This window comes from Pistacia vera, unplaced genomic scaffold (assembly GCF_008641045.1).
Source record: "Pistacia vera cultivar Batoury unplaced genomic scaffold, PisVer_v2 Contig414, whole genome shotgun sequence".
Lineage (NCBI taxonomy): Eukaryota > Viridiplantae > Streptophyta > Magnoliopsida > Sapindales > Anacardiaceae > Pistacia > Pistacia vera.
The window spans coordinates 224957-248149 of NW_022196240.1; the positions used below are offsets into that span (position 1 = coordinate 224957).

The 23193-nt window shown below is 36.4% G+C and overlaps 1 protein-coding gene and 1 pseudogene across 1 annotated transcript; both read left to right on the forward strand.

Annotated features, from left to right (window-relative positions):
• The first annotated feature begins 3110 nt into the window (after positions 1-3110).
• Positions 3111-4776, forward strand: LOC116142693. The gene is made up of 3 exons (XM_031428110.1): positions 3111-3524; positions 3698-4342; positions 4702-4776. The coding sequence occupies exons 1-3, from the start codon at positions 3111-3113 to the stop codon at positions 4774-4776; spliced, it is 1134 nt and encodes a 377-aa protein (XP_031283970.1).
• Positions 4777-6107: 1331 nt separating this feature from the next.
• Positions 6108-21744, forward strand: LOC116142695 (annotated as a pseudogene).
• Positions 21745-23193: the final 1449 nt, after the last annotated feature.

Here is a 23193-nt window from a genome sequence, read left to right on the forward strand (position 1 = left end):
TTGTTGCTCAAAGGGAGTCAGGATTTGTGTGTCGTCTACGTCGGTCTTAATATGGTCTCAAGAAGTCACCTAGAGCATGGTTTGGATGGTTTAGTTCTGTGATTCAACAGTTTGGGATGTCGCGAAGTATAACTGATCATTCAACATTTTTCTGCCGTAATGATCATGGTAAATTTATATACTTGGTTGTCTATGTTGATGACATTGTCATAACAGGTAACGACCAAGATGGGATTTCTCAACTAAAGCAGCATCTATTTAGCCACTTTCAAACCAAGGACTTGGGGAAGCTAAAGTATTTTCTGGGGATTTAGGTAGCACAGTCGAAGGCTGGTATTGCTATATCACAAAGGAAGTATGCCTTGGACATTCTTGAGGAGACAGGTATTTTAGATTGTAAGCCTGTAGATTCTCCTATGGATCCCAATGTCAAACTTGTTCCTGGATAGGGGGAGACATTAGAAGACCCTAGAAGGTATCGAAAATTGGTTGGTAAGCTGAATTATCTCACGATCACCAGACCAGATATCTCCTTTGCAGTTAGTGTGGTTAGCCAATTTCTCCAGGCCCCATGTAGTGGTCATTGGGATGCAATAGTTCGCATATCAAGTATATTAAAGGAGTTCCAAGAAAAGGCTTGCTATATGAAAATAGGGGTCATTCTCAAATTGTTGGGTATTCTAATGCTGATTAGGCAGGGTCTCCATTAGGTAGACGATCTAGTTCTGGATACTGTATCATGATTGGAGGTAATCTAATATCTTGGAAGAGTAAGAAGCAAGATGTAGTAGCTAGATCAAGTGCAGAGACAGAATATCAGGCGATGGCTCTCGTGACTTGTGAACTCATCTGGTTGAAACAACTTCTTCAAGAATTTGGGTGTAGTGAAGTGAAGCAAATGAAACTAATATGCTACAATCAAGTTGCTCTGCATATTGCCTCAAATCCAGTCTTTCATGAAAGAACAAAGCATATAGAGGTTGATTGTCATTTTATTCGATAGAAGATTGAAGTCGGATACATTTTCACTAGTTTTATCAACTCAAATGACCAGCTAGCAGATGTTCTTACTAAGTCTCTTAGAGGTTCCTGAGTCGGATACATTTGTAAAAAGCTTGGAACATATGACATATATGCTCCAGCTTGAGGCGAAGTGTTAAAATATATTAGGAAAATAGAGATATTATTTCCTAGATTGACTGTTAAGATATATTAGGAAATAAAGATAGTATATTGATTTATGTAAATAGGGTAGACTAATATTGTGTGTATATCCTTGATTATTTAGGATTAATTCTTTCCTAATTCATGTAACTTGTACATTGTATAAATTCCCATCTTGCTTGGGGAAATAATCAAGCAACATATTTCACATTAGGATTAAGCTCCTCTAACAACCTCCTTCATGTATAACATGGACAAAACTAAAACTAGGTGTTGGGCTCTAACAGAAGCATTCCTTCCGTATTTACTTCAAGATTGAGCTTAGTTGAGTTGACTTGGTATAGAAGCATTTAAAACATCAACAACAAAACTATGACAACAAAAATGTGCACAAAAGTTTTTAATTTTTCTTCTTTTTCACTTGGAGTAAGCAAAGTTTTATAGTGCTATGAAAATGAAGGTATAGACAGATAACATAAGAATACCTGAAAGGAAGCATAGAGTGTCGGAAGAAAAGGATGATCGAGTAATGACATGATTTCCCCTTCAGCACATACTTAGTGAACTTAACATCAGAACAAAGATTAAATATTACTCTCTGTACAAAAATGGCACTATGAAGCAATTATTTCTCTTTAGAGTTCTTTTATTTAAAAGTTGAGTTTGATCATACTATATATTCAGACCTTGCTACGATTTATCATTATAGATTTTTCCATTGCTTTCATAGCATACAGTTCGCTAGTCTCCTGCAGTTCCACCAGGTGAACGTTGCAACAAATACCATAGAATTTTAAGTAGAGAATAGAAATCTCTAATTTATGTACCACTGACTTAGTAATTAAACAACAGTCTTAGTAATATAGTGGCAGATATAAGAGACAAGATTTTGAAATGCAAGTAAATCTCCATGCACAAAGTATTACAGGAACTTAGAAACTCACCCTACTATTTTAGGCATAAATAAGCGCCTTATCCACACTGTCCAGGATTTTAAACTTAAATCTTGAATGTTGATTCCTTATTTAAGTTTGAGAAAACCAAATTATTTAAACCATACAGAATCCCTTTTTTTCTTTTATCTCTTCTTCCCTCTTCACCATAAAGACTCCATTTCAGTCCCCGCTAAGGAAGCTTATTTAAATTTCTTTTGGGTCTGGCTCTCCCCCAAACCCCTTCTACCTTTCTGATCTACTTTCAAATTTTAGTTCACGAAACAATGACACTAGAAGTTATCAATTGAATATAAAAAATTTATACTGAGACTTTGAGGAGTATGTATTTTCAACAGTGTATCATTTTTTGGGTTAAGTAAATCAAGGTAACATAATTTGATAATCTCAGGGATACTAAGCATGTGAGGGGAAAAAATTACCTGCCAGTATCACCACTGTTGATCAAGATGATAGTATGCTGGAAACTTAGGAAGTTGGTTCCATTTTTGTAATACTGGAGCTGCATATTCTGGCAACAAAATCTGGAGTTCTGTTACTGTTAGTTTCTACTGTAATGCCCCAGCATTTCTTTGATTATTATAATGTATACCTTAGGTGAATTCAGCAAAAAATATGCTGTGGATTAGGTGCTAATGTAATGTAATGTGATGTGCTTATAGTAGTTAGTAAAGTATGGCTGTTTAATTTTGATTGTAAGCCTACTGCAGAGTAGGTGTAACTACAGTGCAAACCATGCTTTATATTCTTTTTTTTTTGTTCAATGAAAGACAATTGCTGTATGAAACTTTTTTCAGTGTGTGTGCCAACATAACAGCTACATTTTTCCTTAGAATTCTCCAGCTCTAAAACCATCATTTGGTATCAGAGCCACCGTAATCCTCCAGACCAAAAAACCTTAACTCCCTTAAGATCTCCTCCATGGCAACAAATCCAGCACCTCTTTCTCCACCTATCTTCAATGGTGAGTAGTACCATGTTTGGGCTGTCAAAATGAAGACCTATTTGAGAGGCCATTCCTTATGGCAATATGTGGAGGAAGAGAGACAAATCCCTCAACTTGGAGCAAACCCAACACTGAATCAGATTAGGATACATGAAGAGGAGGTTGCAAATGCTCCAAGAGCACTCTCCTGCATCCATTCTACAGTAACTGACCAGGTCTTCTCCAGGATAATGGCATGTGATACTCCTAAAGAAGCTTGGGACAAGCTCAAGGAGGAGTTTAGGGGAAGTACCCAAACCAGAAACATGCAGATCCTAAACTTGAGGAGAGAGTTTGAAGTGCTCAAAATGCAAGAAACTGAAAATGTCAAGGAGTATTTGGATAGATTTATGAATGTTGTAAACAAGATTAAGCTACTTGGTGAGGAGTTGACTGATCAGCGGATTGTGGAGAAGGTTTTGGTTAGTTTACCCGAAAGATTTGAAGCAAAACTCTCCTCACTTGAAGACTCAAAAGACCTGTCCTAAATCAACCTAGCTGAACTTGTGCATTCCCTTCAAGCACAAGAACAAAGGAGGCTGCTGAGGTAGGAAGATTTGGATGACGGAGCTATGTTTGCAAGTCAATAAAGAAGGGATTTCAAGGGGAAAGCAGGAGGTACGCTGGAGAGAAGAAGGGGAAAGAAAAGCTGAGTAATCAAGGAGGAATGAATGTGGGTGTAGCAAGAACTTTTGCTACTTGTCCTCACTGTAGAAAAAAGAACCACTCTGAAAATAGATGTTGGTTCAGGCCTAGCATTCAATGTAGGTCTTGTAAAGAATTTGGGCACATTGAAAGAGTGTGTAAGAACAAAGGGAATCAGCAGGAACAACAAGCTCAAGCTGTGGAAAGTTCCCAGCACTCTCAGCAGATAGAAGAAAGTTTAGAGCAACTGTTTGTGGTATCTGAATGCATGGTTGCAAGCAGCCCTGACGTGTGGTTGATTGACAGCGGCTGCACCAACCATATGACCCTAAATGCCAGTAATTTCATGAGCCTAGATAAGGGTTACCAATCCAAGGTGAAAGTGGGAAATGGTGAACTGCTAGAGGTGAAAGGCAAAGGTGATGTTGCTATCCAAACCAAAATAGGTACTAAACTCATAGCTGATGTTTTGTTTGTGCCTAAAATCAGTTTGAGCCTACTTAGTGTAGGACAAATGTTAGAGAAAAATTATTCTTTGCATTTCAAGGACCTCACTTGTGTTATTTTAGAGAGTGATGGGACAGAATTGATGAAGGTTAGAATGCAAGGAAAATTTTTTCCTATAGAATGGGGAAAGCTTGTTTTTCAAAACCACTCAGCTAGGATAGATGATTCGGAGTTGTGGCATAGAAGATTTGGACATTTTCATTATCATGCCCTCAAGGAACTCAAACACAAAAACCTTGTCCATAACCTACCTGAAATAGAGCAAGGTGAAGGATTGTGCAAAACCTACCAAATTGGTAAACTCAGTAGGCCTCCATTCCCTGCAAATAATGCTTCGAGAGCAAGTGAAAAGCTCTAGCTTGTGCGCACCGATGTGTGTGGTCCAATGCAGCAAACTTCTCTCAGTGGAAGTAGATATTTCATCATTTTCATAAATGATTTTTCTAGGATGACATGGGTGCATTTCTTGAACCAAAAATGTGTGGTAGCTACTACGTTCAAAAGGTTCAAGCTGTTGGTTGAAAACCAAACAGGTTTGACACTCAAAACTTTAAGAAGTGTAATGGTGGAGAGTATACATCCAATGAGTTTGAAGAAGCATGCAAAGGGGCTAGCATTTGGCATCAATTCAGCAGTCCATACACTCCATAACAAAATGGAGTGAGTGAGAGAAAGAATAGGATAGTGATGGAAATGGCTAGGTGCATGATGATTGAGCAAAATTTGCCAAAACTTTTCTGGGTAGAAGTTGTCAACACTGGGATCTATCTCCTTAATCGGTTACCAACCAAAGCACTTGACAACAAGACTCCCTTTGAAGCTTGGTATGGTGTCAAGCCAAATATGGATCATTTGAAAGTATTTGGAAGTGTGTGCTATGTGTTTGTTCCAACAAACAAAAGGACTAAGTTAGATGAGAAGGCTGAAGTAGGCATCATGATTGGATACAACAGCCAGTCCAAAGCCTACCGAATTTACAATCCGAGCTCCAAAAGGATTGTGATTATTAGGGATGTAAAGGTTGATGAAGGAGCTACTTGGAATTGGGAAAAAAGGCAAGTTGAGAGAAGGATCAGCAGCCAACATGACATAGATCCAGAAATTCAGAATACAGAATTGAATCCTGAAGAAGTGGATGAAGTGCTAGTCCGGGGCGCCAAGTCTCTGCATGACATATATGAGAGGTGTAATGTGGTTGAATTAGAGCCTACATGCTATGCTGAAGCTGTAAAATCTGAAGCTTGGAAGGCTGCAATGCAGGAGGAGATGAGTGTGATTGAGAAAAATCAAACTTGGGAGCTGGTTGATAGGCCACTTGACAGAAAAGTAATACAAGTTAAGTGGATATTTAAAAGGAAACTGAATCCTGATGGATCAGTGAACAAACTTAAGGCAAGGCTTGTTGTTAAAGGCTTTGCACAGCAATTTGGAATTGATTTTTCAGAAACCTTTGCACCTGTGGCAAGACATGACACTATTCGGCTTCTCATGGCAGTGGCAGCTCAATTCAGTTGGAAAATCTTCCAACTTGATGTAAAGTCTGCATTTTTAAATGGATTACTTGATGAGGAAATCTACATTGAGCAACCGGAGGAGTATGAAGTCAAGGGAAAGGAGGAGAAGGTCTATCTACTCAAGAAGGCCTTGTATGGTCTCAAACAGGCCCCTAGAGCCTGGAATAGCAGAATTAACGACTATTTGTGCAAGCTAGGATATGCTAGAGTCCAAATGAGCACAACCTTTATGTAAGGGAACAAAGAGGAGAAGTGATGATAGTTTCTCATTATGTTGATGACCTCCTGGTGACTGGAAGCAATCTTGATTAGTTGGAAGAGTTCAAAAGAGCAACGAAGATGGAATTTGATATGACTGATTTGGGTGAAATGAGCTACTTTCTTGGCATGGAAATATACCAAAGCTTAAAGGGTATATTTATGTGTCAAAAGAAGTATGCAAATGAAGTGCTAATGAAGTTCAATATGGACAATTGTAAATCTATTGATACTCCACTAATTCCTAGCCAAAAGTTGAGCAAGGAAGATGGTACCAAGAGGGTGGATGAAGGAGTCTATAGAATCTTGATAGGATGCTTGTTGTACTTGACAGCAACCATGCTTGATTTGATGTACACCACCAGCCTCCTGTCCAAATTCATGAGCAAGCCAAGTGAGATGCATTATAAGGCTGCAAAGAGGGTGCTACGGTACATTAAGGGGACTACTGAGTTAGGAATCTAGTTCAAAAGGGCTGAAAAATTCAGCCTAATTGGGTATTCAGATAGTGATTGGGCAGGCTCAGTTGATGACATGAGAAGCACTTCTGGATTTGTTTTCTTTGTTAACCATGGTGCCTTCAGTTGGCTCTCCAAAAAACAAAATACAATTGCTCAATCTACTGTTGAGGCAGAATACATTTCTGCCGCAGCTGCTACAAACCAGGCAGTCTGGTTGAGAAAAATTCTGGCAGACTTGAGGCTGAATTAAGATGAGTCTACCACCATTTATTGTGATAACATGTCAGCTGTTGCAATTGCTAAGAATCCTATTCTCCATGGTCGAACTAAACATATCAAAATTAAATACCATGCTGTGAGAGAGGCAGAGCAAAGCAAAGAAATTAGCTTAGTTCATTGTTTGGGAGAGAACCAAGTTGCTGATATTATGACCAAAGGGTTGAACAAGTCCAAGTTTGTAGAATTCAGACTCAAACTTGGACTTTCCAGCATGAATATCAAGGAGGAGTGTTGATCAAGATGGTATTATGTTGGAAACTTAGGAAGTTGGTTCCATTTTTGTAATACTGGAGCTGCATATTCTGGCGGCAAAATCTGGAGTTCTGTTGCTGTTAGTTTCTACTGTAATGCACCAGCATTTCTTTGATTATTATAATGTATACCTTAGGTGAATTCAGCTAAAAATATGCTGTGGATTAGGTGCTAATGTAATGTGATGTGTTTGTAGTAGTTAGTAAAGTATGGCTGTTTAATTTTGATTGTAAGCCTACTGCAGAGTAGGTGTAACTACAGTGCAAACCATGCTTTGTATTCTATTTTTTTGTTCAATGAAAGGAAATTCCCATATGACACTTTTTTCAGTGTGTGTGCCAACATAACAACTACATTTTTCCTTAGAATTCTCCAGCTCTAAAACCATCAACCATAACCCAAGGGTTTTATTGGCTTAAAATGATGTACACCAATTTTTTCTCCACATCCAGTGATCTATGAAGCTCAAATGGTTTATCCCCAAAAGAGGAAAAAAAAAATGGAGATATTAATAAAGCAATTTTACCATAATTATGGAATTCAACGCTTTTGTAGGTTTATTTGAGACTGCATAATCGTCTCTGGAAAGGACATCCATCTTAAAACCAAAAGCGTAAGAACTATAAATGATTTATTGATTACATGCAAGGAAGAAATCAAATTGAAGTTTCAGTGAGCACCCTTAAGAAATTTGATCAAAAAGAATGGACTGCAATTAGCAGTTTGTATTTCTTTGAAGCATCGGCCATGCTGATCTACCAGTCTCATTAAAATTAGTTTCTTAAGGCTAATTTCTGTGGTACAGTCCACATTATGCATACATATGTTGAAGTTTAAAGGTCAGGCAATGTTAAACAAGGATTTGACTATTAGACTGAGTTGCCCATGGAAGGTCCAGTGGATAGCTTCCTCTTTTTCATTTGAAGCATAAAGGACAAATAACATTGACAAATGATGAATGAGAGAAAGAGAGTCATACCCTTGACTTTTCGGTGAACTTGTCCTACAGAATTCGAACAGAGCCAATCCCACCAATATCGTTAAAGAATTTTTTCAGATCTTCAGAAGTTGCTGAAAAAATTTAAAACCATTAGAATTATCTCTCTGTATTTGCCTGTCCAGCGTCAAAAAAGAATAAAAAGCTATATCTCTCTGAAGTGCGATTGAATCTCTACTTGCCCTGAAGTTAAGGTTTGATAAAAATGCAGTACACTTGTCAGTGTATACTTTGGCTCTTCCAATGGTGGAGTCTTTGATGTGCTGGTTATTTGGATGCTCTTCAAACTTGGGTTTGCTTCTTCTACTTAGTTTTCTTCAGCTAAGTTTTGTGCTCGTCCCTTTCCTTTCCCATGCACTTTGTTTGGGTTTTGGGCTGTATTTTTCTGCTGCTTAGCTAGAGACTGTTTGTCAGTCATGTTCGAATCTATTTTTCTCTTTCCATTAACACTTTTCTTATGTGACTTTTCTTTCTGATCTATTAGTTCAGGAACAGATTTGGCTTCTTGTTGTAACATAAATAATTGCAGCTCTTCCAAGCCGGGTGTAACCTGAGAAAGGGAACAAAGACAAGCATCTTTACGCATTGAGTTAAAATAGAAAGGATTGCATACATTCAATAAATGCCAAGTAGATGTATCATAATTCAGTAATATAGTTAACAATGTTACGTAACAACTTGACTTAAAAGCTTAAATTGATAGTTAAGCGTTCAACAACCATACTTAAAATTTAACACAATCTCGTGCACTGAACAGCCACAATCACAACCATAAATATAACATAAATACATATACAAGTTTATAATCTAAAAAAAAATTTAAAACGATTACATTTCTCTCTCTGTATTTGCCTGTCCAGCGTAAAAAAAGATAAAAAGCAATCTCTCTCTGAAGTGCAGAGAATCTCTACTTGCCCTGAAGTTAAGTTTTGATAAAAATGCAGTACACTTGTCAGTGTATACTTTGGCTCTTCCAGTGGTGGAGTCTTTGATGTGCTAGTCATTTGGATGATCTTCAACTTGGGTTTGCTTCTTCTACTTTGTTTTCTTCAGCTAAGTTTTTTGCTCGTCCCTTTCCTTTCCCATGCACTTTGTTTGGTTTTGGGCAGTATTTTTTTGCCGCTTAGCTGGAGACTGTTTGTCAGTCATGTTCGAATCTGTTTTTCTCTTTCCATTAACACTTTTTTTATGTGACTTCTCTTTCTGATCTATTAGTTCAAGAACAATTTGGTTTCCTGCTGTAACATAATATTACAGCTCTTCCAAGTGGGGTGTAACCTGAGAAAGGGACACAGACAAGCATTTTACGCATGAGTTAAAATAGCAGAGTTGCATACATTCAAAATGCCAAGCAGATGTATCATAATTCAGTAACATCGTTAACAATGTTACGTAACAACTTGATTAAAGCTTAATTGTTAGTTAATTCAACAACCATACTTAACATTTAACACAATCTCATGCGTTGAACAGCCATAATCACAACCATAAATATAACTAAATATATATACATTTATAATCTAAATAAGCCTATTGTTATAAATTTTAATAGTGTTTATTTTCGAAAACAAGAATATAGGAATTTTATGAAAATACTTTTTTATTAAAATTGTTGAAATTTTTCAAAACAATGTTTTGCATATAATTCTAAAAATTAGTGTAAATTAGAAAACAAGAAAAATATCATTTCTCAGTCTTTATATAGTTTTTAAATTCAACAACAATTTCGAATACCAGATATATTTTCAATATTTAAATATTGAGATAAAGCTTTGAATTTTAATTGAACTTGTTTTTTCAAGATTATTTTTTAATCACAAACCAACTGGCCAAATCTCATAGGAGATTTAAATAAAAATATATTTTCAAATATTTAAAATACAAAGATAAAACTTAAAATTTTTAATTGTACTTGATTTTTTAAAATTATTTTTGAATCACAAACCACTGGCCCAAATCTCATAGAGAGATTTAAACATGAAATAAGTAGAAAACAAATCCTGATATTCTTTTTATTTCAATCTCTTAACTAGATAAGACTTAGATAACTCTTAAATTGATCATATCTAATCTAGAAATCCTCACACTCCCTCTCAAGCTGGTGATAGATATTTATCATCCTAGCTTGGAAACTAGATTAACAAACACTATCTAGGCAGTCCTTTTGTAAGATATATGTTGTCTGCTGACTTGTAGGCAAGTAGTACACATAACATTATCTTCTATCTTTTTTTTGATGAAATGTCTATCTATTCAACGTGCTTGGTCCTATCATGATGCACTGGATTTGTGCTATCCCAACGCAACCTTTTTGTCATAGTACAACCTCATAGGCTCCGTACTTTTGATTTCAAGCTCTCTCAAGATTTCAAGCTCTCCAGATTTCAAGCTCTCTCAAGATTTCAACCTCATAGTAATCTTACCTAAAAGGTTTTAAGGAATAATGTATGATCAGTTGTGAATTTTCAAACTAGGCCCATGGAGACTGTTTTAGGCCATATAAGATTTCTTAATTGCACACTTTTTCGTCCTTTCCACTTCCTTCAAACCCCGGTGGCATTCCATGTATACTTCTTTCGCAAGTTCACCATTCAAAAATGGCTTTTTTTTCACATCTAGTTGTTGTAGAGGCTAGTCAGATTTGTTCCAAGAGATGAGCATCCTGAGTATTCAACTTAGCCATCGAAGCAAAGGTCCTCATAGTCTACTCCTAGGTTTGCGTAATCCCCTGCCGCTAGCCTTGCCTATACCCTTCAACTGTTCTATCTGCCTTAACTAAGTAAAACCCACTTGCAACTCACAGTTGTTTTCACTCTAGGTAAACTCACCAGCTCCTAAGTCTTGTTTTTTCTCAAGAGCCTCCATCTCCTTTATCACAGTCTTCCTCTAGTTTTCATCCCTAGCCATGTACCGATGCTAGAACCTTCACATTTGGGATTAGTGGTGAATGCCAAAAAATCATCTGCCAACTTATCGTATGCCACTATTTCAATAGGATGCAACATACGGATCTAACACCCTTTCTTAGTGCAATAGGTAATGTAAATCATCATGCCCTGATTTAGACTCATCAGAGATAGTTCTTCCTTACCTTGTGACTGTGAATCACTGGTTTCTTCCAGTTGGGATGATTGCTCATGCAGATCATTAGTTTTCCTTCCACTTTGATAGTCAGTTCTTCGAGATAACTTGGAGACCCGACTGATTTAATCTCTCTAACCTCCCCTTAGTTTCATCTTTCCTGAAGTTTGGTTTACCAAGAGTGGGCTATATAGTTAGAGTATGACCTAAATTGGTAGCTTGACTACGAGACTGCCTCATCCTTATGGGACTAGGCTGACCTATAGGAACCTAACTGAATTAGGCTGACTAGGAACGGACTCATTCTTATAGATAGCTGACCTATAGGAAACTAGTGACTTGAACTTTGACCTGGACGGGAGACTACTGAGACTGACTCAAGTGTGGTTGTAAGGGTAACACTCTTCCCACGAATGACCTTCACAATCTCTCAAATCTCCCCTGAAGGGGAGTGGGAAGAATGGAGGTGACTCAAAAAATGTAAAATCACTAAGACATATAATTTTTTTTACATGACTAACACTAATAGTCTTTCTATGTGGGAGAATATCCAAGCAAGATCCATTTATGGCCCTAAAGTCTAACTTTCCTCTATTAGAGACATAACATACAAAAGCATATATCCAAACACCTTTAAGGGTAAAGTTTTAGGATCCTAAACTAGGAAAGATCTTTAGCAAAGTCTCAAGAGGCATATGAAAATCAAGAATTATAGTAGTAATCTATTTATCAAATATGCACTGTTAAAATCGCATGACCCAAAAATATTGAGGTACCTTTATGGTAACCATTAACTCTAGCTACCTCTAATAGGTGCCTATTCTTTCTTTCAACTATCCCATTTTGTTGAGGGTATTAACACAATGGCTTTGATGTATAATCCCGTGTGTAACAGGTAGTTTCCTAGGATAGAGTGAAAATATTCCTTACCATTATTAGTCCGTAAAACTTGGATTTTTTTCTTGAAACTAAGTTTCAACCATTGAATGAAGTTTTTGAACAATTGACCTGCTTCAAACTTTTTTTTTCATCAAGTATACCCACATACTCTAGTATGATCATCAATAACGTAATGAACCACTTAGACCCTACAATAAACCATGCAGTAAACCATCTGTATTCTTCATCTGTTAGATAAGTATCTATACGTGCTGAAGGAAGAAACTGCACAGTTAAGTATTCAAGTATTAATATATATAATATATATATATAATATATAATATATAAATATACATCCAATCACACAGAGCCTGCAATTTCGTTGGTACACTAAAGACACTCAGGCATAGTTTTATAACACAAATATTAAGACAACAATTATACACACGCATGTCCCAGTTGAATATGACATGCAAATTTTATAATTCACAGATCCATAAAGATATCTTCCGTGCAGCAACTCCCATGCTAAATGAGAAATTTTTTAGCAAAGGACACTATTCCATGACAAACCAATTAACAAAGGTAACAATCTAGCATAACAAAAGTCATCTTGGAGTACCGAGACTTATGCACTGTAATTTCTAACTAATGGTCTAATGGTACTATAACAGCACACTAAATGAAGTAAATTAATAGACTTTTCTTCAAAGTCTAAGGGTAGAAGCACTTGATACCCATTCGTAAGAGATCTATGGCTGGACCCTGAAGAGTAGATACAGGCCACATTTTCTTCATCCAAAATTCATCATGATAGAGCATCTACAATGTCTTGAGAATTTCAAGTTCTTGACATCGAGTAAATACAAATTTAACAAGGAAAAATGAACAGTATCTATGTGAACCTAAAAGTTTCCCTTATCATGGAAATTTAGTTATCCTCTTCTGCTTCAAGCAAAAGGATTATCATCTCAACCATCCACTCAATGAGGAATAAGTTTAGGTACTGAAACGAAGAGGGCCATTAACAAAGATCTTTAATGCATAAAATGTAGATGAAACAATACAAGTTACAAAGAGCAGTATTCAAGCCTGCAAATTAGAAAAAAAAATATCTTTACCTCCTCAATGGTCAAAAAAGTCCATAGAAGGGACTTCTCAAAGACCTGATATGATATGAAAATTTTTTTAAAACAACAAGAGTAACCCTCTATATTGTAAAAGGAGTAGAATGAAATTCCAACACTAAAGTTTGAAACTTCATTGCTCTAAGCTACTTATAACAATCTCTCATAATTCGCAATAGATGAAGGTAACAACTGAAACTTACATGTATATCTCTTCTTAAGCGCACGACAATGTTCCAAAGCGAGCAAAGATCGAACCCAAATCATCAACCCAAAGACAATTTTACCTAGCCTTGGAATGAACATCCCGCACAATATTTCCTACTGAAGGGAAAAAGAGTGATTAATTACTAAAATTACAAATACTTCAAACATAAAGAATTGAAAAGGAAAATATGAGTGAACCTTCAAGGTTTTATCCAAATAGTGAGTATAGTCAGCCACAAATCACTTGATATAGGAAACTCGATAATAGAACGTTCATAGAGAAGTTGAACACGGTCTGGATCTCCAGAAGACTAATCAAACTTCAAGTAGTCTACAAAAATTTCAAATTAAATAATAATGTATTAAACTTTAAAGAGGGAAAAAAAAAAAAAAAAAACAGTCCCTATTGCCACATTGCAATTTCTTATGCAACCCCCCACCTCTAGGAAAGAAGAGAAGAGAAGAAGAAGAAAAAGAAGATCTAAAGTTTACATAAACTGATTACTAATTGTTAAAATATATTAGGAAATAGAGATATTATTCCTAGATTGACTGTTTAGATATATTTGGAAAATAGAGATAGTATTTATTGTGTAAATATGGGAGACTAATATTGTGTGTATATCCTTGTTATTTAGGATCAATTCTTTCCTAATTCATGTAACTTGTACATTGCCATTCCCATCTCGCTTGGGGAAATAATCGCAACATTTCACAAACACTGTTTTTTTCGTGATATCAAGCCAGGTTGGTTCTTGGCCTTCTTTTTCTTCTAAATCCATCATTTTAGAAACCCTAAAACATATCGTTAAAGAAGGCACTCGTCTTTGCTTTGGGGGAGTTATTTTCTCGTTCTCCTGTTTTTCTTCTTTTAGTTCTTCTCAGGCATCGTTTCTCTAGTTCTTCTTCTTGTTGTGGTTCAACTCTGACAGAGGGTGTTCTATTGTTTTGGATTTATGTCTCACTTCTCTTGATTACAATAGTAAAAGCATCAAAATCGGTGATACCACACATTCTTCTCTTCTATTTCTAGTTCTTCAACAGTACTATAGTCAAGCTTCAGGGTATGTAATTATACGTCATGGCTGCTTTAGTAGAGTTATGGTTTATGGGGGTTATGATGATCACTTAAGAAACATCCACTAATATTTCTACTACTAAGAGGCTAGTTGGGTTAAGTTATGCTAAGTTATGTAGTCCCCTTTGGCACTCTTTAGACCCTAAACTGCTTAATTTGTTTCATCTTGTAAAACTTGCGTGTAAGTTCTGGACCAAAGCCAAAACTTTGTATAGGAATGATGTGCAAAGAATATATGAGTTGTTTTCTGATATTATCCACCTTCAACAAAATAGTCAAGATATGGAGAGCATTTTAGGGTAGAAGAGACTTTAAAAGATCAATTTGATTCCCTTATGCCAGTATCATAGTACCACTGAACAAGAGACTCGTGACAAATTCTTTATGGTCCTACCTTAATCAGACTACAGATCTGACCTTGGTTCTATTTGAGATCAAATTTTAGCTAGCCCTACCATACCATCTTTGGAAGATGTATCTCTTGATTATTGCGTCTTTCTTTAAACCTAGGCGATACAATGTTGAGACATCTGTATTAGCTGTTCAAGCAAGAAATCACAAGGACAGAGTGGTTCTAGAAAGGCAAAAGGAAAGGGATCTAGACTACATTGCACCTATTGTGACAAGAACGACCACAACTGAGACCTTGTTGGGCTTTGCATGGGAGGCCACCACATCAATCTTCTAATTGATCCACCGCTCATGTGGCTCAAGCAACTGAGATGGACTCATTCCCTTACTCGATGCTAAAGACCAATACCCAACTCCATTAGATTGTCTAGGTGTTATAATACTATCTTCAATACAAGTTGTCAAGCAACAGTCATCCTCATCTGGCACTTCCCAAACTGGCAATTCCTTTGCCTATTGAGCTGGACCTCCTCTACTGGCCCATGGATTTTGGATTCCGGAGCATCTTACTCCATTTCGGTAATAAAATCTTTTATCTCAAATTACCTCTTCTCCTACTTTATCAAAATTACTCTTGCTAATGGTTCACAGACTATGGTCAAAGATAGGAGAAGCTCAACCACTTCCATTTCTTTAAACCAATCTAATTCGCCTTTGAATGTCCATAATATCTGATTTCATTATTAATACCAAATATCATAACTTTTCTGTCACCTTTTTTGCTGACTCTATTGTGGTGTAGATCAAACACGTCACGATTGGAACAAGACATGAATCCATGGACTGTACCACCTCTCCGATCCAAATCCTATTTGCCTTCACCTCCGCTGCATCTATCGACATTCTTCATAGCCCCTTGGTCATCCAAGTCTTGCCAAATTTCATAAATTAGTACCTAGTCTGTTTACATTATCTTCTTTAATTGTGTTCATGTCAACTTGGAAAAAAACTAGAGCTTCTTTTCCCAAGAGTCATAATGGCCATCTCAATGTTTGATATTGTTCACAGACATCTGAAGTCCTAGTCGTGTCAGTTCAACTTGGGGTTTCTTTATTTTATTACTTTTATAGATGACATTCTCGTTATACTTGGGTATTTTTAATGAAAACTCGTTCTGAGTTTTTTTTCTATCTTTCAAATTTTTTGTGCTGAGATTCGTTATCAATTTGGTGTTTCTATTAAGATTTTGCGTAGTGATAATACTAGGAATATCTATCTTCTCCCTTTACTACGTATATGTCTTTTCAGGGTATTATTCACTAGACCTCATGTGCCTATACTCCTCACAAATGGGGTCGCCGAACGCAAAGCTTATCTTATTGAAACAACCCATACCTTCTTATACATCATCATGTTCCTCTTTGATTTTGGGGGAATGAAGTTCTCACTGCCTGTACTTATTAACCGTATGCCTTCTTCTGTCTTGCAACATAAGAGTCCTCACTCTATTCATTCTTGGTAAAGTACCTAATACATTTACGGTGTTTGGTTACATTTGCTTTTTTCATGATCACACTCCAAGGCAAAGACAATTACAGCCTAAATCTTTTAAGTGTATCTTCTTAGGATATTCTCGTCTCTAGAAAGGTTACCGTTGCTATGACCCACCACCAACAAATATTTTGTTTCTGTAGATGTAACTTTCTTTGAGACATCTCCATACTTTTCTGGAACACCGTCAATAGCAATCTTATCCCTGCCACCTTACCTATCCCCATCCCTCCTTCCTCGTCGATGATTGTCCCCTCTCCAAGTTTATTCTCGTCGTCCTTGTCCTCCTACTAATCCCAATGGTACTTCCCTTCTTGATATAGGTACCTCGGTCAATCCTGATGACCCATCTCCATTCCTCTGTCGCCTGCTCCGGTCATGTCTCTTGTAGACAAGGCAACTCCTCCACTTGCCCTTCCAAAGTTATTCGTCTTCTCGAAACCTACATCCTATTTATATTTTCTTAGTTATGATAGTTTATCTCCATTTTATTCTGCCTTTATGTCAAACTTGTCTTCTATCCCTATACTAACATTGTTAGCAGGAAATGGCACATCCAGGGTGGAGACTACCATGATTGAGGAGATGACTGCTCTCGATCATAATGGTACTGGGAGTTGGTTTCCTTACTACCAGGCAAGATTGTTGTTGGTGTTGTTGGGTTCACACTGTTAAGATTGGTCCTGTGGCAAAGTTGATCACTGAAGGCTCGCCTTGTTGCAAAGGGGTACACTCAATCTATGGGCCGACTATAGTGATACCTTCTCTCCTTTGCTAAATTCCTTTGGTATGCCTCCTTATCTTTTTAGCAGCCTGTATCAATGGCCTCTTCATCTTTGGATATTAAAAATGCCTTCTTGCTTGGTAACTTGCCGAGGAAATGTATATGAGGAACCGCCAGGGTTATCACCAGGGGCATCAGGATTGGTGTGTTGTCTATGCGGTCTTTATATGGTCTCAAGCAGTCACCTACAACATGGTTTGAACGGTTCAATTCTGTGATTCAACAGTTTGGGATGTCGTGAAATACACTGATCATTCAATATTTTTTTCCGTCGTAATGATCATGGTAAATTTATATACTTGTTTGTCTATGTTGATGACATTGTCACAACAGGTAATGACCAAGATGGGATTTCTCAACTAAGCACATCTATTTAGCCCTTTAAACCAGACTGGGGAAGCTAAAGTATTTTCTGGGATTGAGGTGCACAGTCTAAGGCTGGTGTTGCTATATCACAAAGAAGTATGCCTTGGACATTCTTGAGGAGACAAGTATGTTAGACTGTAAGCCTGTAGATTCTCCTATGGATCCCAATGTCAAACTTGTTCCTGGACAGGGGAGCCATTAGAGACCATCAAGGTATCCAAATTGGTTGGTAAGCTGAATTATCTCACGATCATTAGACCGATATCTCTTTTGCAGTTAGTGTGGTTAGCCAATTTCTCCACCCCAGTATGTGTCATTGGGAGCAATAGTTCACATTCTCAATATATTAAGGAGCTCCAAGACAAGGCTTGTATATGAAAATAGGGTCATTCTCAAATTGTTGGCTATTCTGATGCGATTGGGCAGGTCTACATTAGATAGACGATCTATTTCTAGATACTATATATCATGATTGAAGGTAATCAATATCTTGGAAGGTAAGAGCAATATGTGTAGCTAATCAAGTGCAGAGGCAGATTCAGCTATGGCTCTCGCACTTGTGAGCTCATCTAGTTGAAACAACTTCTTCAAGAATTTGGTGTAGTGAAGTGAAGCAGATGAAACTAATATGCGAATCAAGCTGCTCTGCATATTGCCTCAAATCCAGTCTTTCAAAAAAAACAAAGCATATAGGGTTGATTGTCATTTTATCTGATAGAAGATTGAATCCGGATGCATTGTCACAGTTTTGTCAACTCAAATGACCAGTGATGCGACTAATCAACCTTAGCAGTGCACGACTCATGTTCAAATAATAAGTGATGAGTTTGAGTATTCCTACAGAGATCAAAGTGAATATTTGTAATTGCTTAAAACTACCTTCATGTTATTTGAGAAACGAAATCTTAGAGTGTAAAAGTAACAGATTAAAATACATAATTAACAAATAAACAATGTGAAGAACTTTGCAGTATTAATGAAGTTAGGGCACAGATTTCCCCCTAACTGTGCTTGACACTACTTTAATACCCGTTTGTGCTATGATTGGTAGGATTCTTCTAAGGCCATTATCATTATTAGGAATAATATTCAACTTAATACAGATTCTATTCATTTCCTCTGAAATAAGAACATAACATCAATCCTTTGCTACTAATTCGCCCTATTCGGTTATGAATTAGGTGACCACAATTAATCCTAAATCTCTATTGATTACTTTTAGTTTTAATATGTTGTGCAATGTTATTCCAATAAAACAATTATGACTATGAATTAAGCAAAACCTTAACTTCTCTTATTTGAAACATCATTAAGGTAATTGAATCAATCAACATTCTAAAGCATTAAACCTAAACTCTTGCACAAATTCATAAACATAAATCTAGTATTAGAATAAAATTGTTCAAACATAATTAGGGTTTCACCTCCCCTAACAAAGAGATTTACTCCATCCTAAGAAAAGAAATAAATAGAAAAGAAGGAAACAATTCAGACTTGAAATAAATAAAAAATCAAACTCTTAAATCTGATTTCAGTCTTCAAGCCTCAAGAATGCGTATCTCCTCTAAAAAATATGCAAAATTGTCCCTTGACAACTGATCTCAATTATACCTAAATACCCAAAAGAGTCCTAAGTGAAAGGAAAGAAAACTGATAAAAACGCCCTAATAGTTTCCCGCCACAACCCTGGTCGTGGCCAAATTTAAGTCACCACAGCCTAGGCCGTGCTGTTTCTTGGTCTCTTTGTTTTCTCTTTGTTCCCCCACCATGGCCATGGTGACCTACCAAGGCATGGCCGTGGCCTTCAAGAATTTAAGTAATCTCAACTTTTTCAAGCTTTAAGTCCCAATTTCATTCCAATACTCCAATCTACTCAATCAAAGCCTAAAAAAAAAACACAAAAGTTATCCAATCAATAGGTAACCATTCATATCTCAAACTTAACAAAACAAACATCAAAACAAAGGAAACAAATGAGAAGTTAACTAAACTAACATCAAACAACCCTTAAAACCTAAATGTGCACTTATCAACTAGCTAGCAGATGTTCTTACTAAGTCTCTTAGAGGTTCCCGAATCGGATACATTTGTAACAAGCTTGGAATGAAATTGCTCAAAGAATAGCTTGGTTTTGGCCTTCAGTAATATACAAATCTTGTGATAAATAAATAGTGAAGAAATGGTTATGAGAGATTTAATTAATGTTGAAAGACTTATAATAATGAAAATACTTGTAATTTATCAAAATCATTTGTAAAAGCAAAACATTGAACTTTTTGCAGGATGTAAAGTCAGCATATTGTAAACATTAGTAAGGATCTCAGAAACAAGCATATTTGAATGTGGAAATAATTTGTATTGTCAATATGTCGGAAAACCATGGTATGTGAAATTTGTATTGTCGTGTTTTGTTGATTTCATTAGCTTAATAGAGGATTCGTTGCTCTCTGAACGTGCAAGTTTGCTAATTTTAGTGAATTTTATGTCAAGTACATTAATTATATATGTATCAACCTAGCTAAGATCTGAATTAAAGATCATTGAAGCGTATGGTGATAGAATAATAGTTTTATGAATTTCAATTGTTTCACCGCCAAAGTATATATTAAACAATTTATTGCGAAGTTCTGAGACCTGCCCATGTGGGTTATTCATTCTTGAACTACCTTGTTTTTAATAGAAAGTTAGGAAGACAAATTTTGAATAATGCATTAGAGGGATGAAGCATTTGATAGAAAACTATTTAGCATGGAGTCTTTGTATGTCAGAATGGAAATTTAAGCTCGAACTAGCTTACCAATACTAAGCTTTTTGGCTTATCTTGGAAAATTACCCATGTTTTATGTCATTTTCTCACGCTTGGCTTAAGTTACTACAAACAGAAACCGTATCAAATTTTCTGGAAATGGCAATGGATGTTGAGGGAAATAAATCATGGATTAAAGGAACATGTTTTGATTGCTAAGAATTTGATAGTGTGTTATAAAGTTGACATGTGTCGAGCAACCTTGGATGTTGAGATTAGGCTGTTAGCTTGGTTGACGGCTTGAACACATTGCCAATAATAGCTTTCAAATAATGATTGAAATGATGTGTATTCATTTACAATTTATTGATTTATGCCACAATCATTTAGGTTGTGCTCTGTCCGACAACTATGATTTATTAATCTTGTTCATTTATGTTGCCATGCCAAATGAAGATTAATGGTTTACTTTGCTGATGTTCTACAATTTTTATCTTTAATATGTTTCAGATTCAATGTCTTCTTATTAGCAGACAAGGAAAAGTCTGGTTGACTAAATGGTATTCTCCTTATTCACAAAGGAACGAACTAAGATATGGTTTTAAATCCATGCCGCTCAGATATTCTCTCTTTAATCTTAATTATTAATTTTTTTTCAAAGGACCTGCCTTGTGTTGGATAAATGTCGTCGTGGTATCATTTCCTCAACTTATTGTACAGCTGGGTTACATTAGATTGTTTGAACTGCTGCTTTGTCTGAGAAGGTTATTCGTGAGCTCGTGGAGTCATTCTTTCACAAGGACCCAAGCTCTGTAATTTTGTGGAATGGAGAGGAACAAAGTTGTTTATAAAGGTATATCAATATGACAGTATTTGTGAATCAATGATATGTTTTGCCATCATAGAGATTGCAACTGAGTTGGTTCCAATGAATATGTTTTACAGATATGCTAGTCTATACTTCTGCATGTGCATTATCAGGATGACAATGAATTAAAGGTCCTTGAAATAATTCATCATTATGTTGAGATTCTTGACAGATACTTTGGAAGTGTGAGTGAAGCTGACTTTACTTTGTATAAGATCACTAAGTGCATTAAAGTGTATATTTCCATTTGATTGGTATAGAAACTGACGTTTGTGGTTATCTAATTTTGCTTCCAGGTCTATGAGCTGGACTTGATCTTCAACTTTCACAGGTATGGTGCAACGGACTTGTTTTGCAATTGGGATTTCCTTTCTGAAGGGTTTTTTAATATCAAAATGGTGATTGTGCAATAAGTGCTGCCCAAAATACCTTATTAATTTAATCCCTCTTGCTTATCTAGAGTCAGTTTTATATTGCAGGGGGAACTTCAAGAGTCTAACAGAAACAGTTGCACGTCTAATAGCTGCTCAGGTTATTTCTCTTTTCTTTGGTCACAGTGGGTTTTGGTTGTCAGTTTTTCATAATTTTTTAATTTTTCAGTATAATTTTTTTTTTATGTGTAGGACTCATTGGTGGAGACTGCAAGAACAGGCTGGTTCAATATAATATAATCGCACAGGCCACCAAGTAGGGTACATAAGGATCTCGCAAGAATGTATACTTGGTTGCTCATCAGATTTCGTGTTAACAGTGTGATAATTTTGGCTAATGCGTCTATACAGCTGATCCAAGCCTTTTCGTGTAAAGACACTATACGACTGCAACATTATCCTGCATTTCTTGCTGTAATTGCAAAGCAGTATGTTTTGTTAGTGAGTTGTTGATTTTGCTATATTCTGTATATTTACATGTTCTTTTTGAATGATTGTCTCTTATATACTTTAATTACCAAGATACCACTTTGATTAAGACAGATTTTGACAGCAATGGTGTTGTAGTTAATGAGCATGTAGAAGGTAGTGTGAGGAGTGATTTGTAAGTTATCACATTCTCACATTTGAGGAATGGAAAATTTATTTTTTATAGGAACTGAATGCTTGACCTGTTTGCATGGTTCAAGATTAGATTGTGCATCTGTGACTGACAGAGAGAATAGCGAATTGAGCTTTATTTATAACCTTTGTTCACTGGTTAGGCAGAAGTTTGATATCTACAACTACGCCATAGCAGAATCACAAAATGAAACAAAACTGGATATCTACAACTACGCCATAGCAGGTCTCAAAAGAATGGAGAGATGGGAAGTGTTGAGTTATATTACATGGTTAATATATGGCAAGTCTTAATTCTCCTCAGAAATCAATAAAAACAACCTACATGCTTTACTTTAGGTTTAGGATGACATGACACGATGACGAACCTCCTCCATCTCATCTTCATTGCCTGTATCCCATTTTTGTCATATGATAAGAAAAACATGATCAGCAATAAGGGAGTGCAGAGCAGAGTCAATCTGAAGTCTATGTTTAACATATAAATGGTTTGTTAATCCAAACCTTTAGAAAAGGTCCAAATCTACAGGATTAACAAGCACTCCACATCTTCCCCTTTTACATCTTTGGCTTTCAGATCTTTTTCATTAACTTAGGAGGTGCATCTAGTGGAGGCGGGCTTTGCATAGGCATAGAACATTCGATTTTAAATCATTTGCTGTGAGAATTCAATATGGTAAAATGCAGTAGTCCTCTCCTACCATGGTGCGAATCAGAGGCCAATTGATTCCGCGGAAGAAAGGATGTTGTTAATTTCATTGGCACCACTATTTGATCCTAAACGATCTGTGGGATCTCCGTTTAATAACAAATTAACAGCTGCCTACCTACAAGACTGACCTGGAATGAAACATCAAGCAAATTAACATCAGTTGCCTGGCCATCTCATGAAACCAAAATGTTCTGCCCAAATGGAATACTAATTTTGCAAGTTCAATGAAAGAAGCCCAGTTCATCATCATCAATCACTTCTAAATCCATGTTGACATCTCCGACCAGTTAAACTTATAGCTGGTACACATTTCCATCAAGGCAGTGAAATTTAGACCCATATACTTTGTAGCCATGATGTTCTCAGGAAGGTATCC